This window comes from Phoxinus phoxinus (assembly GCF_949152265.1).
Source record: "Phoxinus phoxinus genome assembly, chromosome: 3".
Taxonomy (NCBI): domain Eukaryota; kingdom Metazoa; phylum Chordata; class Actinopteri; order Cypriniformes; family Leuciscidae; genus Phoxinus; species Phoxinus phoxinus.
Window position 1 is genome coordinate 12,041,886 of NC_136878.1, and position 18,458 is coordinate 12,060,343.

Consider the following 18,458-nt stretch of genomic DNA (forward strand, 5'->3'; position numbering starts at 1 on the left):
GTTATCAGTCATAACGTGAAAATAACAATCGGCTTGTATCGACCAGAATTTTAATATCAGTTCAACCCTATCTTTAATTGTTTTTCTGGATTTACCCATGTAGTATTACATACTGTTTGTTTGCATAAACAAGTACATTACCCAATGAATCGGTCATTAAGCCAGGCTACATTGTCCGATTAGATTGGATTTAATGGTTGAACACCTTGCTGTTCTAACTGAGAGAATCTCATCTCATTATCTAAGAGTTAGCAGTGTTGAACATGATCGGTTTGGGTCACTGTAAAAAGCCCATGGGTCTTTAGAATTTGAACGCACTTTACAAAGGTTCACTTAAAGTTCACTCCAGTCTTTACTGCGTTTTAATTGTTTGAGAACACCATTATAGACAAGATCTTTTCCGGAGCTGTTTGTGCGAGGTTGTCCTGGCACGGCAAGACCATCTGATTATCACTTTATGGGGCAGAGGAAATGACTGAATATACTACAAGCACTTTTCTCCTTGCACACGATCTACACTGCAAGCATAGCAATGTTGGATGCTTGCAACGATTTATAATGGCAGCGGTTGTAGTTTTTTGCCACTTGCTTCTGGTGTAGATTGAGTGTAAAACTCTGATTCACGTTTGTGTATGCTTTAATTTTATCTGGATTTTAAGGTGTGGTGAATTATGAATTTCACAATGGTGAAGTATTGCATTACATATGCTCTGAATTATACCTTTCTGTTTGGATTGTATATTGGGATTGTTTTATATCTGTTGTAGTGATTGATTAAAACAGACAAGAGAATGCAAGCAGTGCCTCTGAATGATCAAGCAAGCTTAATGTTTGACAGAACCATTGCAGAGGCTTGAAAATGAAAATTGTACTGGGCCAGATGAGGCATGCATGAGACCCCCCCCCCCCCCCCCCACACACACACACCTTCTATAAATTCTTACTCCATGCAATCTGTCCACAACCTCTGTGCACTTTACTTTTTATTTATTGCTCCTTGTTTGTTTTATTCATTTTCAATTTAAATTCCCCCCCCCCCCCCTCAATTTCATAAATTCATTAATCTTTTTTTCACTTCACTTCTTTGTTCTTATTTTTTTTAATTCGATCTCAGTTTGGATTATTAAGAACTTTCTTTTTTTCTTTTCTTTTGAGGTTTCTGTTTTGTTCCCTTTTTAAAGTATCGTATCACTTGTATTGAGGTGATGGACATTAAATGGATTTTATATGGAGTCGTTGAAGTCGCAGAACCTGCAGGCAGGAGATTATGTAACAACTGAAACAAGTTTGTTGACCTTGTAACTGAACTATTCAGAAATAAAGCAATATAATGAATCAAACGCAGTATAACCAAAGTGGGGGGAGGGGTTTGGGGGATGCAATCGTTTACTTATTTGATCATTACTTATTTGCTTGTTTATTTACTCATTTATTTAATTATTTACTTGGTTTTATTATCGCGGGAAATTAGAATATTTTTCTATTATTTTGCGAGCATGATTGAGCAAAGACGGAGTTAGTGTTTGATTTCACCCTAGAGGACGATCCCATGGATATCATGCAATTTGCAAACTTTGCGCGAGAGTTACGCAGGTAAAGGAGTCTCAGACCACAGTCAATTATTCCCTGAAGGTGAAGGCAAAAACTGACCGAGCTTCTGGCATCTGACGCTGCACAGCACATTAATTCTCTCATACACAACGAGAGCGGAATCTACCTCAGTGCTGATAACGGTATCTGATTTATTGGCTTAATATTTTTCTTGTGGACCATATATGAATGATAGTGAAATAAATAAAGATATTATATAACAAGAACTCTTGACAATTTGTGAATGGATCACCTTGCAATTCAGTTTTGATGTGGGATGTAGTTTTGTAGTCTGTTTTATAATAATAATTGAATACAGTAATGGGAAAACTAGCCAATTATCGTCTCTATTGTCAAAGGCATCAGCCATCGGTGATATCTCTGATTATCTTCGATACACGATACTATCGTCTATCCGGCACAACCCTACTATACAAGTTACAAGATAAAGCTTGTTCTTGGTGATTTGTGGTTTGTTTTCTTGTAGCTCTCTGATGATTCATTTCATTAGCTGCTTTAATCAACTAAGCAGTAACCAAGAAGAGAAGCGGTCTAACCGTGACCTTCTGTGTCTGACTGTTTTTCTGTACATCCTTATTTGCACAAAAGACCGTTTGTTGAACCTAAAGCTGCTTTTAGAGAAGTTTGATGTGAAGAGCCATCTCTGCTGCCCAAACAAACCTTTTCAGTTCCACTTTTGCTCCCTGAGACATTGCAGTCCTTTTCTGAACGCATGTTACCAGAACTTATGTCTGGCGGGCGACCATGGCAGCTTATGGGAAATGAGGCAATGAAATGGGTGGGAATGAGGAAACGGCAGCAGTTGAGTTTGTTTGGTGTAAGTGTGGTATTTTGAGCCCTCCAGCTGAATGAACCTGCTTGCAGTGGCCTGTGTGAGGCCTTCTGTGGTGTGAGATGTAACATCATGATAACTGATATAAGGTAGTCACCGACCCGAGCAGTCTCTGACTAATGTGTGTGTGTTCGTTCTTCTAAAGGGGTTTAGGAAACATTTTCTGGCTAGTATTGCAAGCATGGTGGCACACATGCAGTCACCCGAGTTCGAGCTTGGCTCGTATCATTTCCTGATCCCAACCCCCTTGTCGTCTTATCATTTCCTGTCTCATCTCTCACTGTCCCAGTGTATAAAAAATTACACAGTTCAAAAATAAAGTGTGTAAAAATGGGGTGTGTATTTTTCTCTTTTTTTAAAAAAAATAATCAATATGTTCAAGCATTAAGAATGGTTGGTTTTACAAAATAAAAAATTAACCGAATCTATTTTTGAAATGCATGTTATTTATCTTACGATTTATTCATCCATATGTTTTTTTTTTTATCTAATAACAAATGCTGGACTTCTATAATCATCTAGTCTGCTTAAACCCCTCAAGCTTATGTTCATCTGCCTCCACTTTTCAGTGCAAGTCCCCGCCTTACATTTTTTCTTTTTCCATAATCCTTTGCACTCGGAAGTATCGAGAGATCCTTTTTTGTGACGTACATCCATTTCATGACTTTGAAACCGCATCTTCGGTGTCCTTTTACACTGGATTCATTCTTACTGGTCTATGTAGTAATAACAAGAAAATCATGTGTCTTTTTTCCTCTAGTGATTGATAGCATGTTTTTAGGAAGCTGTGGTAAAGTTTTGACATGCAGCGCAGCAGATTAATGTCAGTTATATGAACAGTGGATCAGATGAGGGATAAGAATATGTATATATTAACATATATTAGCAATGCTGTAAGGAAGTTAAAGTTGGCATGAAATGGAAGTCATGATAGCCTTTTGTTCCTCATTCCGATTGAATCCGCTTCTCGAATAAGAATAAATATAAGGCGAGACTTGATTTAGGTTGTCCCGCCCTTGTGCTGGTAAACACATTAGCAGGGAAGAGATGTCCTTAAAATCGGATTTGATCTTTTGAAGTGCACACTGCACGAATATACTAGCCATCATCCTGCCATCGTTTCTTTTCTTGGTTTTAAAAAGTAGACTTAAAGGGGTAATTCACCCACAAATTTATTTTTAAATTCTGTCATCATTTACTCGCACTAAGGTTGTTCCAAACCAGTATAAATGTCTCTGTTCTGCTGGACACAAAGGAAGATATTTTAAAGAATATGGGTAACCAAACAGTTGTGGGGCTCCATTGATTTCCATAGTATGGAAAGAAAATTGCATGGAAGTCAATGGGGCCCCACAACTGTTCGGTTACCCATATTCTACAAAATCTCCTCCTTTGTGTTCAGCAGAACAAAGAAATTTATATGGATTTGGAACAACTTGTAAATGATTTTTTGGTAAACTATCACTTAAATATTTATCTATTTTACACCCTGATCAGGACACAACCAGCACATGAAATTTTTGCCATGCTGGTTATATTTATCAAGCAGTAACCCCCCCCCCCCCCCCCTTCGGATGAGAGTCCGAAGCAAGGACTGCTGGGATGACGTTGTCCTGCAGCACTTTACAGACGATAAGTGGAATGAGAATTTTAGAATGACATGACAGTGATTTATGACACTCCAACAACAACAGCTTGTTCCGTGCACCATCCGTCATTACGGCATTTCTATGCCATTGCACATGCCGAAGATTTCGGTTTTCAAACCTATCAAGTGTTTACATGTCCTTTCGAATGGATTAGGAAAGGTTTAAACCACCCCTTACGATCCGAATGAAATTTCAATCGGATTTGGCCATTTGTGTCTTAAGATACTGGTGTTAGGTGAGGGGTGTTGAGAGAGAGAATTTGTAGCATGTGATTTAGTAAAACCTTTTATGCTTTACACTGTATTATCATGCAACACAGTTCAAATTTCGTCCTTAGTCAAACAGCCACACCCACCAACATGAACTGCTTCCTGACCTCATTCCCCACTGCTGTTACACCAGCCTCAGGGCACCTCGTCCTCCACACGTCACTATTGACTGCTACTGGAACTAGCCTACACTTATGCTTCTATGCATAAGGATTGGATTTTGAGATGTGACCGTTGAACTGAAGTCCAGAGAGAAGTGCTGTTTTTAGATGAAAGTTCAGATATAAAAATGTATTCAATATTACAAGGTCAATTTTTTTTTTTTTTTTTTTTTTTTTTTTTGTGAAATGTATGCATGGAGGAATTGTTCATAATCTATCAAATATATCAAAAATCTATAACATGATTTTAGAAAATAGATTTACTTCATGTCGACTTGAAGTATAACCTACAAGACAACTTTTTAATAAAAATGTGATTATTTAAATTTATAATTAAAATATTTGTATTTAAACATCATCCTGCATTAAAAGTTTGGATACATTTGTTTTTTAATATTGTTATTAAAACTAGCGTATTGTTTTACAGATTCTGCAACAAACATTTGCAGGTCTTACTTTTTATCCATTGACCAATGGGGAAATACCACTACTGTTAGTCAGCCAAGTAGCCTGCATGTTCATGCAAATAATCTCATGGTTAAACATTGGTCTACCATGTAAGATGCTACTAGAATCAAGCACAGTCCTAACTCCTGCCAAAACGTTTTGCACCAAGATTATGAAGCCATTTAATTAAAATGTAGGTCTAAATGTGCTTAACTACATTACAGACTTGAGCACATTGTTATTGATCCCCTGAGCAATGAGGTTTGTCTTTTGCTTTTTCCCTTATCTTTTTCATTGACAGTTGGTCTCAATCCACAGCCCTAATGTTTCTCCTGATTTAGTTGGGCCTCAATTGTTTTTGTTGGGAAATGGCTTGAAGACAGAACGTTCTTGTTATTCAGGTTTGTTTGAGAATTAAAGCAAGACAAGCCGAAACATAGTATAGAAACCAATGAGATGTGTTGACGCTTATGTGGAGTTTCTGTGTGAAATAGGGTGAGTAATGTACTCCGAGTGCGAGGGGGGATTTTATCCTAGCTTTTTCCACATTCGGGATAGTGAACCCATCTGGCATGTGTGATGTCAAATCGAGCTTGTCCCACTTTTAACTCGCTTTGATTTTTCAGCAGCATTTTTTTTAGATGGATTTCATCATCATTCTTTATGCCAAACACTTTTAAATCATTTTAATATGGCAGTTTTAACCATGTCATTTTGAAGTGCCTCTGTTCTGCTCAGGTAATTATTAACTTTTAGTGCAAACGCTGCAGCACTTGTCATGTTTTAGGATTATATTTAAACTAGCCAGTGGAGCTTTAAGACACTCTTTAAACGGTGTAAGACTGACATTTACACTGACATCTACTTGTCGTTAACAAATGTTTGTAATGTATGAATGGCATCTTCTTAACCAGTTCAGATGGTGTTTCCTGTACATGGCTCGTATCTGTTCAGTGAAAGCGCTGAAGCGTTTAGGTCATGTGATTGCTTTATTCATCATTCTTGTCCTGTTTTTCTCTGCAGATATGTTCAGACGGGTTGTACGACAGAGTAAGTTCCGGCATGTGTTCGGCCAGGCGGTGAAGAATGACCAGTGCTACGATGACATCAGGGTGTCCCGGGTCACGTGGGACAGCGCCTTCTGCGCGGTTAACCCCAAATTTGTTGCCATTATCGTGGAAGCCAGCGGAGGTGGTGCATTTATGGTCTTGCCTCTTCAGAAGGTGAGAGATCTGTAAAACTACACTGTGCTTAAATGGAATTCTTGATTCTATATCCATTGCATTTTATATTCATTTGTTTTAGATGGCTAGTGAAAATCTAGTTTGTTGACCAAACTATAAGGTGAGAGAAACAGGTGATGGTTGATGATGTTCTTGCTAGACTTTTAGTCCTGTCAAGATGTTGATGTACACAACCGTTCAAATGTTTGGGGTCTGTAAGATTTTTTTTTTTTAAAGTGTCCTATGCTCACCAAGGCTGTGTTTATTTGATAAAAAAAACAGTAAAGACCATAATATTGGGAGTATTATTAGAATTGTAAATAACTTTTTTATTTAAATATATATTTTTTAATTTTCAGCAGCCATTACTCATGTCCTCAGTGTCACATGATGCATAAGAAGTAATTTTATTATGCTGATTTAGTGCTCAAGAAACTTTTTTTTTTTTTTAACAATTACTTCAAAGTTATGATTTCTTTAAAAGATCTTCTTGACCCAAAACTTTTGAACTGTATTGTACATTTTCAATTTTCACACAACTGCTGTGATCTCTCACTCCACATAGCTGTATTTTTACGTGACATATTTTGTGTAAGCGACTAAGCGTTGAATGGTTTATAGGAAAAGTTGCTTGTTGGAAGTGTCCAAGGAAGGATGTTTAGTTTAAATATTTAATGAACAAATCTGTACATTTGAATGTGTTGCTTTGATCTGTATGGAGTTCAGATTCTGTGTGGAAATATTAGATTTTGACTTCTACATCTGAAGCTTTTTAAAGGGATAGTTTAACTTTTATTCAAAAATTATATTTACTATTTACTCATGCCATTCCAAATCTGAATGCTGTAATTTTTTCGTAAGTTTTTCATAAGGATCTGTACACTTCTCTCTTCCATATAATGACAGTTCATAATGATCAAGAAGCTTGTCAAGCTCCAAAAAGGACACAACAAAGGCAAAAACTTGAGTATCGGATTGTGAACACATCTTATGAGTCTGTAATTTTCCGTGAACCATTTGATTCAGTCTAAAATTCATACTGATTTGTTCACAAATCTGACTGATTTGGTTTTCACATGAAAGAGGTTGTTGTAATAATACAAACAAACATTTTAGTCTGTTTCTCACAGAACGATTTACTAATGGTTCTTTTATACTCCCTTTTGAGGCTTGACAAGACTTGGTCACTTTGAATTGTTGTTTTATGGAAACAAATATTTTTGGATTAAAAGCAGCATCCAGTTGTGAAACTACATGAAGGCAAGTCAATATTTCAGGTGAACTATTTCTTTAAAGTTTGAGAAGAACATTGAATCAGCAGAGAAGTCTTTTAGACCTTTGTCAGTAACTATGAAGAAAGAGCCAAGTGACAAAATGGTTTTGCGGTCTGAAAATTTGATCTAAGGTGAGAGTGTGGAGTTGCTCCCTCCACTTAAGCCTGCTTGAACTACAGCTGTGTCAGGCTTATTGTCTTTGCCCATGTTTGAATGTACTCACACTTAATTACAACCATGCGTCTCTACAAACGGATGCGATTATGAAAAGTATGATTAATTAGATGTCTGCCTTGTTCTGTTTCTGTCAGAGCTGTTAGGAGCTGTTAGCTATATAACAATGATTCGTTTTCTGTCGATGAATGTGTCCAAACAGTTGCTCACCGGTCTAATAAAACGCATAATATATTAAAGTGTTTCCATGGTTGAGGGTAACGCGGGTATGGTGTAATTGATAGGTGAGGTTGTCTATGTGAGCCCAACACTTGTTTCAGTTTTGCTTTAAATGAATTAATTTTGGCTTCGTTTGTTTAGCAACTTTTATTTTTCATTCTTGTTCTGTTCTGAATACAGTTAAAATGAAAAGATTTGTTGTGGAGTGAGAGGAACTAAAATAGCCTATAGCTATGTTTATAGTGTTTATAATGTTCATAAACATTTCGCTTTAGTTACTGGTATTTTACATTAATGTAAAATACCAGTAACTAGTAATTTTACATTAATGTAAAATACAATGCAAATTTTTTTTTTTTTTTTTTTTTTAAACTACATTTTATATGTATAGTGTATTTTTTTTTTTTAATTATTAAAATGTAGCAAGTGTTTGGATTTTTATTTTTTTTGTAAACTTTTTAAACCGTTTAACAGAGCAGTATTCAGTCAAAATTCTTACTGTCGGTTAATGGTTAACCAGTTAGTTATGAGAATCCATACTTTGAGATGTTGGTGAATGGTGAGCATGTTTTGCCCATGTTATTCTGAAACAGGCCTTCTTGTTTTACGTACTTGCAACAACACTTTAGATGTTTAAAATCACAAAGTATCTTGACCACATCATGTTGTACCCCCACTTTACTGTGCTAATAATAAAAAACATAAATGGCACACTTTTATCTTTTTTAAAAAAAATATAATTTATCAATAACCCAAAAAGTGTCAACATTGCTGCGACCATATTGACAATTGCAACTAAGACTTTACCGTTGCCCTCAAAGGTATTTGCTACCCAATGATGTTAAGATATCTTTTCTAATGGTTTCTGAGTTCAAATGTGATGACAGAAGTCTAATTTGTGAGCTGGATCTGTAGCGTCTGTCATTTGATGTGTGATGAAGATCTTGGGCCTGTTGGGATTTTGTTACCTTGGAACTTAATGCACTATCCTCTCTAACCTTCTGTCACTGACTACCACCGTCTGCTTGTTACAAAGCCAGAGATTTTGCTTCATCGGGATGAAGCTTGTGTCACCTAGTAGTCTGTTATGTTCTTGGTTTAGTGGTTTAGCATTCGTGGGTTTAGCGCGTCTGCATGTTCGTGCATGTTGAAGTGTGTGGTTGACTCGGATTTTTCCAGATAGTTTGAAGGAGTGGTCTTCATTTCCCCATTTCTTTCTTTTTGTACTGCTTTTCAATTCTATGTAGAGGAAGACAAATAATTGGTTTGACTGAAATACTGATTTAAAAGTGATATTTATACTTTTCAACCTTTTTATCGGGTCTACTGATAATGGCACCAGTTGCGGGGTCTCCAAAGCACAATACCCAGCAATAGTATTTACAGTTAATGTAACTTATTTTATATATTGTTTTGATTTTTGCTCAACATAGTGAGTAATGTAAAGCTGCATTTAGACAGCCCAAAACAAAGATACATTTGATGGCCATTTAGATTGTGAAAGAAATTAGCAAAAAATATAAAGACATGAATAATAATATTAACAATAATGATTGTTATTGTTTTTATTGTAATATAATACGTTTTACAATCATTTAGTTATAGTGGGATCTTGGCATTATCTTAACATGCAAGTACTCCTGTGAGCATAACATTTTGTAAGAATGGGCTGTAAACCTACTTTGGATTTGAAGGGATAGTTTCTGGGATGCATATAAGGGATATATATTTTTGCACCCAAAAATAAGCATCAATAAGCACTAACCCCAAAGAGTAAAGAAAGATGATATTTCACAGAAGATATTTTAAAAGAAACTTTGTAACCAAACAGGTTTTTTTTTTACTATTGACTGCCATTTTATGGATCAAAAAAGAAATTTCTCAAAATATTTTTATGTTCCACATGAGGCAGATGAGTAAAAAATAATAATTTTTGGTTGAATCCTTTCAGACTTCATTAATAGTTTTGGATAGCCATCTGTTGAAAGTGTTGGATTTGTATATCTGATGGTGTCATTTGCCACATCTCAGATTGCTGTGGTAATACTGGCAAGATTAGCACGACAACTCAGCAGTGGTGTTGACAAGCGGAACAGCGCTCTGTAATTATAGAGCGCTCAGACACGACTGTGACATCCAAACCTCTTCGGGCTCTCGCCTGGATCACGAAGCTTGTCATCAGCGTCACACACGAACACTCGCGCCCGCTCGTAAATGATGTCACACTCAAGCGCTCGGCTGCCTGGCCAGAAGAGCTCAGTTACAACTCTTATAACTATCTTGTGTTATTTACATCATTAGTTTCACTGTCGATTCCGGCAGGCTGCTTTCCTGGAGCCTTTATAAAGCCTAGGTTTCAGGTCAGCTTAAAAAGTGATGGATTACACCAGTATAAATCCTTTTTCATTCCGACCATAATGTTCAGAGTCAATGCAAGTGTGTGGGAATGTATTAATCTGTGGGGGAAAAAAACTTCTCACCTTTTTTTTTTTTTTTCTTCTGAGCAGATTGCTTGATCCGTCTCGGTTTCTTTGACAGGACTCCAATTAGCTGAGGTTTAAAAATGTTGCTGAATCTTTAAGGTTTTTGTAAAGGAATATGAATATCAGTGCTTTTGTAGTCTATACGTTTACACAGTTTTGCTTAGATATTGTCAGCAAAGTATTTTTAGACAAGTTCAGACTGCCGTACTTGCAGTGTGTGGCATCAGTGGGTTTTGTGAGTGAGTGCCACTTGTCATAGCGTACTTTTTGTAAGTTTGTATTTTATATACATTTAGCCTCCAAAAAAACCTCTCCCTTCAGTTTATGTGCATTTCTTTTGTGTCTGTGTTGTGTTCTGCCTGCTGTCCTTCTACTTTGCACCCCTCCCTAAGTATCCACTCGGATTCATTTCAGCACTGCATCTGTCTATGGTCCGTCTTCCCGGGACACCCCATTCCCAGCAGCCCCCTGCAATCAGACAGCTGGCTCTGGGGGAGCTATTGTTCTTGTGTGTATGCCAGGTCCTGCACAGCTCTTTGTTTCCCAAAAAAATCTGTATGGGAACTCTTCATCCTCACTTGATTCCCTAAAATCCTCAGAACTATTCTTCTGTTTCCCAGTAAGGAGCAATGCTAGCTGTTTGGTTGAGTGTTCGAAGCTCTTGTTGTGTAAGTGGCAAGGCTGATGGAGTTTCTGTATGCTTATCTAAATGTTATCATTTACTCCGCCTCATGTCTTTACAAACCTGAATGACTTTCTTCCTCCTCCTGCGGAACATAAAAGAAGATATTTTAAGGAAATGCCTCTGTGTTTTCAAGTAATACAGGTTTGGGATGACCGGAGGGCGAGTGATGATAAGGGTAGTGATAGACTTGAGGGTTAGGGTGGGTTGGCACAGTGTACAGACTCATTGAGTTGGCCTGCTTTCATCAGGGAACATGAGACCACATTCCTGTCGTCCTCCTTAATAGTAGATTTTTTTTATTTTTTTTATATTGGGAACGTTCAATATTGGTTGTTTCGTCGCATATGTTCATGTCTCTCCTTTTAACATTTAGATTATCTTTGCTGTCATCTGACACTCATTTAAATGTAACCTTTAAAACACTAATAATTTCATAACCTTTAGCAAATTAAATCTTCATACTTTACATTATGATGTTGTGATACCTAAATTCACTTAAAGTAATGAAAATGATTCATTTTAGCTTGGGTGTTTATTTTATTTTATTTAATACAAATTATTCATTTTAATACTGGCCATTTGTTATTTTCTAACCAACAAGATTTTTTTTTTTTTTTTTTTTTTTTTTTATAATCTTGGATTTTTGTATTTCTTTACAAATTCTTTGTTAATTTTAGCAAGCACATTTTAAGTGTTTGTTTAATCTTAGACATTGCTTGCCTGCTCTGCTCAGATACTCCTTTTTTGATTTACTTGATAGACTGAGCTGCCTTCTATATTTACCTGAACGTGGCATGTCATGACTAGATGCCCCGCTCCTAAGTGAAGACATTTGTGTGTATTCGAGTATATTTTGCCGTAAGGACGGAGTAGTGATCTCTAGTAATGTCTTTTGAGTCTGGGGGAGTTCAGCTGGGTTGTGGCTAGATTCTTTGTGTGGGAGGCAGAGCAGCATGACTCACTCTTATTGTCTTTCCCTTCAAGAGACCATCAGGTGTCTAACTACTCACATGCTGTCTGTCTCTCTCTCAACACCCTCCCCCTTCACTCAGCTGTATACTCTCATTAACATATGAAGGAAGTGCTAGGAAACGGATGGCTGTAGCCTTCTGCAGGCCTTGCATTCCTACTTTCCATTCATCCCTTCTCTCTGACCACCTCTAATAGTTTATAGCACGAAATATGAACCATCCTGCAGGAAACTGCCGTTTACCCTTATGCCGCCAGCCTTTATGATATTAGCAACAATTTCCCTTTAGAGCTCAAATCCTGAAGTGACAAGGAAGCAGACTTTTATAGGGTGTTTTTCGTGACTAGTATTCACTTTGAAACTTAATACCTGGTAATTTGATTTCAGTCTTCTGTCATTTCTGCTTGTAGGAATGTTTCGAGTTCAGCGTTTGTGGAGTTTTTTTATTTAATAAAATGACCAATGGCAACCCTCTATAGACACTGAAGCTTGAGTCGTCATTGGCCAGTGTTTCTATTTAATTTTACTCGCCAGAATTTTACATGGAATGCTAGAACAATAATAAAAATAAAAAAATGACCTAAACATAAATTTCAAACACTATTAAAATCAATTAAACAGTCGGTAGTAAAATAAGAACAAATGATCAAACTAGAAGCAATAGCACAAATACACAACAAAACAAAGATGCAAATGAAATGAACATTAGTTTTCAGGTAGATCTATCAGTATTCATTTTCTGTACATAATCTATCTAATCTGTATCTAACTAAAGTAATCAAATGTGAAATATAACACTGCATAGTTTTCACTGCATAATTATAGATTAATCCTTATTAAATTTACAAAAGTTATTCAGTCAAGATAATTAAGTGAAAAACATTTTTTTCAGTAAGTCTGATGTTTGATTAACATTAACATTAAAAACAGCAGCAGGAATATTTGGCTGCTGTCACTTTAAGATATAATTCACGGGTCCAATACACTGATTCTGTACAAGTGTTTTATTTCTCGACTGTTTACGTTCACTTAACATATAACCGACTGTTTACTAGGATACTCATCAAGACTGTAATTTTGAATCTATACTGCAATAGTTTTATATCGTCAGTCACCCAAGGCTGTTTATTTGTTACTTAAAGGAACACTTCACCCATTTGCATTAGACTTTGTATCTTTAGAAACCCAGTCACATTTTCGAATGGTCATGGTTTATTCCCTTATTTTCCCCTGAGATGGGAGAAATAAGGATTTAAGTGTTCCACTTCCTGCTTTTTATGACGCAAAAATCGTCAATTTGCGTCATAAAAAGCAGGAAGTCAAATTTCTTTGAATAAGGGTAAGACTACAAACACTAGCTCATCATTTATCCAGTAGAAGGCGCTGTTCCGCATGTTTTCAACCCGCCCATAGAGGGATCTCACTCACAGAATGTACAAATAGTGTCAGCCATTCTTTATTTGGAAGGTAAGCTAACAGTTTCTTATTCTGTGGAGAAAGCTGAGTAGTAGCGGTGACCATCCTCTTTTTCCCGGACATGTCCGGCCGTCGAGATCGTCCAAATTGTCCGGGATTCGGCTTTTGCCTTCTGCAGTCGCATTCATAGTTTACATGCACACCTTTTGTTTCAATCTAACTGAATTCATTCCGATTGGTGAATCTGAATGTAGTGTTTACATGAACGCTAAACAAGTGATCGTTTGATGTGCGTTTTAACATTGCTAGGAAAATTCCCGCTCCTCCGTGAGAGATACGAGACCGGTGCGTCTCACAGGCGCCGGCGCCACTCATCAGTAATCACGCCACCGGGCTCGCATCGTTCTCCGCGGCCGTCAGTCTCGTTCCTGCTCGTCACAGTAAACATGAGGAATGGCGACTGTAGAACGCAAAATCCGAATTCTGGACATTTTGGGCGACATCAAAATACTGGGCAGACTCACGGAGACTCACTAGTAGCATAGCCTTGTTGTTTAACTGCGCTCTCTTACCGGTAGGCGTGGCCTCCTAGGGCAGCGAAGCAAGTGCATTCTGGGAGGAGTTGTCTTTCATCCCCATAAGCCAAAAATACATTTTCTGGCTTTTCTCAGTCTAGAAGGCTCCAAATTCAAAAATAATTTCACATTTCTTCTACATAAATGACCCATTTTAAATACACATTCATCTTTCCAGAGGCGAAGTGTTCCTTTAAGGCACAGGTGTCAAAGTCAGTTCCTGGAGGGCCACAGCCCTACAGAGTTTAGTCCCAACCCTGCTTCAACACACACACACACCTGCAATTTTCAAATTAGCATGAAGGACTTGATTAGCTGATCAGGTGTTCTAAAAAAAAATTAGGGTTGAAGCTAAACTCTGCAGGGCTCTGGCCCTCCAGGAACGGAGTTCGACACCCCTGCTTTAAGGTATTGATTTTGTATCATGTTGAAGCCAAAATATTTCATATTGATCCAACCATATGTTGGACATATTTGTTGGGATTCCTGCCTCTGAACTGGGCCCATGCGCATGCGTCACTTCCCAGAAAAGAGGAAAAGCAGGAGAATGAGAGCGCCAAAGATGAGGAAAGAGAAACAGGAAAAAGGGGGCACACACAAGTGAGAGTTCAGTGGCTTTACTTCAAAGTCCACCTCCATATATTCTGTGCAGCCACATGGACAGATGTAACTTAAATTGTGTGTGTAGCCATGTATGTGTCATTCTGATTCCCAGTCTGTATTCCAGGAGCCCCCTACTGTTCCTGCTGCACTGACTGAGCTCTGGCAGCTACTGACTGCAGATTTTACCTTATATGGTCATCCTCAGCTCCCCGCCTGTCAACCTTCCAGACCCATTTCCTCTTTCCTCTCCATTGGCTGAAGCACAGTGCTTGCGCCCAATAGAGTCTTTGATAGACGCATAGAAGAAAAGGGGGCAGTGTGAAGGGAATGTTTTGGTTAATGTGTAAAGTCCATTGTGGCCATTTATTATGTTTCTTTTGATTGTTATTATTTATAATAATTTATAATATGTATATACTATTATAGATAGTATATTATTTATAATACTTATTACTATTATAAATATATAACGAATTTCATTTTACTTGATAATTTTTTTAACTTATTCAACCAGAATGGGTTTACAGAATTTGATTTTTTTTTGGTCAATTTTGTAATTTATGCATAAATTAAATCCAGATGTGATGCCACTACAGTACAGTAGTGACTGTCACTTCTTGCATGAATTATTTAGAATAATTTTCTTAAATAGAACAAATTATTTCAGAATAATTTTAAATAATATAATAAATACAGTATCATAACTATAATAATTATAAATGTATAATTTAATTTAATTTTTGTATTTAGAATAATAAATGTGTGTGTGTTTAAAAAAAAAAAGAGTGTCAAACCTTAGGATCTCCTGTATCGCGTGATCTTTCTTCCTCATTTCTTTACCCTACCTCCTCCTCCTCTTTCAGGTCATATGCATTAGCCAACTGCGTAGTAGTATACACCTGCTCTCATTCTGACACCCGCTTGGCACCGCCCCCTCTGCCCTGATTGGCTGTTTACGTGGATCATGAATTGTGGTTGGACAGCAGCTGGGTGCTTCAGTCAGGTCAGCTTTAGTCTGCTGCCTCTGGGTTCTCGTGAACTCGCAGAGGAAATGGAAATTTCCATGCTGACTAGATAAGACAGACATGCTTCAGCTACTGCAGGAAGCATCTGTGGCTCTGTAATACTTTCTGTTGGCCTCCTCCACAGTGTGTCCAGTCTTTCTGTCGCTCTCATTTCCTTCTTTCCATGGTTTTCATGTCTCTTTTCACTGGCATCTCTCTCTTGCTCTCTGACGTGGTTTTGTTGAGGCGAGGACTCCTTATTTAAATATGGTTTATTGATTGAATGGGTTGAAACCTGTGTTAGTTGAGGTGAGGGATCTGCAGTAGTGCTGTTGCTATGCAACAGGTTAGACTCGCTGCACTGCAATGATGGTTTTGGACCGCTCCGGTTTTAGTAAGCTATAATTAAGTTACAAAAAATATTCATGATGTAAGTTTAGCAGAGCTTTCCTTAAGTTTTATTTACCACATTGCATGCTTGATTTAATGATAATTCTCAGTAATATTGTGAAATATTATTTATTACAATTTAAAGTAACTATTTTATTCATTTTTTTTAAATGTGATGACAGCTGATTTTTTTTTTTTAACAGGCATTACATGTCGCATGATCCTTCAGAAATCATTCTAATATGCTAATTTTGCTGCCGAAGTAACAGCACCAAATATTTTTTGTGGAAACCATGTTTACCTTACATTCTTTTATGAACATTTCATATAAGGATGTTTGAAATAGAAACCGTCTTTATGGTTTTATATATTATAATTACCATTATTTTTTCATTATTAAATTGGCCGTTCAGAGACATTGCAAAAAATATCTGTTTGTTGTCATTGTAACTGTACCTTTGTGTTTCTGATGAGCAGATATTCTAAAAATGCACACATAATATAGACATATTGGCGACGTTATTGTGCTATCAGTGATCATGACATGATTCTGGAACATTTGAAATCCTGTTAATCAGTTGATATCTGCTTTTTTCTTTGACTTTTGCTTTCATAATTAGCTCATCCCCTAAAAAATGTATTGTGATCAGAAGCTTGCATACGCAGATATAGGCAAGCTTTATATACTGTCTATGAGTGTGTTAATAACTGATAAAGCAAACCAATCCATAGGCCAGATGATTGCTGTTAACCTTCTCCAATGTCAGTGATCCATAAAATCCAACTGGCAATAATGTCAGTAAATCAATATAGCGGCTAATGCTAGTGCATCATCCTGATCCTCGTTGTATAGAGGCTTTGAGTTACGGGGTTTGAGTTCTCTTGAGAGAACTTGTGCCCTTTTATCACCTTCCCCCTCTTTCATCGCTTCGTTCCTCGTGTCTACGTCTAAACAAGCACAGATGATCATAGGATAACCAACAGTGTTGGTGTAATGCATTACAGGTAAAGTACATTATGTAATCGGATTACTTTTTTGATGTAACAAGTAAAGTAGCCTAACATTACTTTTATAGATTTATTGGTTTCACTTTATTTTGATAGTCCACTTAAATTCAACTATAAAGCCGCATTTCCACCCAAATTATCACGAACAATTTGTCTCAGGAACTTTTTTTGGCCCAGACCGGTTGCTTTCTGCGTTTACACCGTGGTCTAAAGTACTGGGAACTGAACCTTGTTTAGTTCTGTTCTGTAAAACCAAGTTTCCTAGATGTATTATCTTCTACTTTCTTGTCAACAGAGCTATACGGGTAGTTGCGTTATATCGCTTTTTGCATGTATTGTCTTTACCAGCTTTACAGATTCGTCATAACTTTACACAGACCAAGTTATCTTGGCTTGTTATCTTGTAGTGAATGTGATGGTTGACAGACCGCTGCCCACTGCTGGACTTTGAATTAGGAATTCAGTTTTTATTGGCAAGCAGCCGTATCAGTGTGTAAGTGTGTATCATTGTTTAGCTGTTCATGGACTGAACGGTAATCCGTATTTCTGATAATAGGGCGGGATTTCTTTGTGTTCTGTGTGAGTCTTGGATTATTTTCACAGTTTTGAGGACGTATTATGTGTTCTTCTATCTCCTTTTCTACCTTTGAACATTTCTTGTGAACTGTGGTTTTGTCGTCTTGACATTCTTTTTCACTGCTCTCATTTGAAACCATCCACATGCACTTTAGAAGAAACACGAGGGGCGGTTAGCTCAGAAATAGCTACGAAAAGGTATGGTTTCTCTTACGTAAGGCCATGTTATAACCATGCCCAGACTTGAGAAGGAATGTGGACACAGAGTTGTTTTCTGCACAGGTGGGTAGTGTCTTTTTTATTGTATTTTTTTTTTAAACAGGCCGGGCTTGAGAATAGCCCAAGCTGTTGTGCTCTATTGGGCTGGGCTTTCTGCTGTGATGTCATCGCACCATAGGCAAAGCACCAGCATGAACAAAAGAGCGGGTGTGGACATCTCTCTACACTGAACAATGTGATCAGATGACACCTGATCACACAGCCCTGTGCAGAGATTGTGGTCTCGCGAGAGATCAAAGGTCATGACCTTTTGGGCAGAGGGCACTGATGTCATCAGGAAGTCAGCTGACTGGGCATGGGACCGCAGCCGTGCCTTTATTTGGCTTCTTTGTTTGCTGTGTACAAGGGAGAGGAGGGAAATCTTCTGTTGTATTTTCTCTCTAGTCTTCAGGCCTGTGCATTGTATAATGATATTACATAAGGTGCTTCGAATGAAGAATAATACTGTTTTTCATATACAAACAATTGCTTTGGACCTTTGCAGACCTGTACATATCTTTAAATATAAAATTTTAATATGTTTTGGAAAATTAAATATAGTATAGAAGTAAAAAAGTAAGGCTTGTTTTTTATTTACATGCACTAATAGATAGTAATAGGCATAATTTGA

At 37.3% G+C, this 18,458-nt stretch overlaps 1 protein-coding gene across 4 annotated transcripts in view; it reads left to right on the forward strand.

Annotated features, from left to right (window-relative positions):
* coro1ca (coronin, actin binding protein, 1Ca) overlaps nucleotides 1-18,458 on the forward strand; it is a 54,435-nt gene that overhangs the window by 20,872 nt on the left and 15,105 nt on the right. For all 4 annotated transcript variants that reach the window (XM_079607728.1, XM_079607729.1, XM_079607731.1 and 1 more), the window contains one exon: nucleotides 5,993-6,192. In XM_079607728.1, coding sequence (XP_079463854.1) covers nucleotides 5,993-6,192 — 200 coding nt within the window. The remainder of the gene's footprint in view (nucleotides 1-5,992; nucleotides 6,193-18,458) is intronic.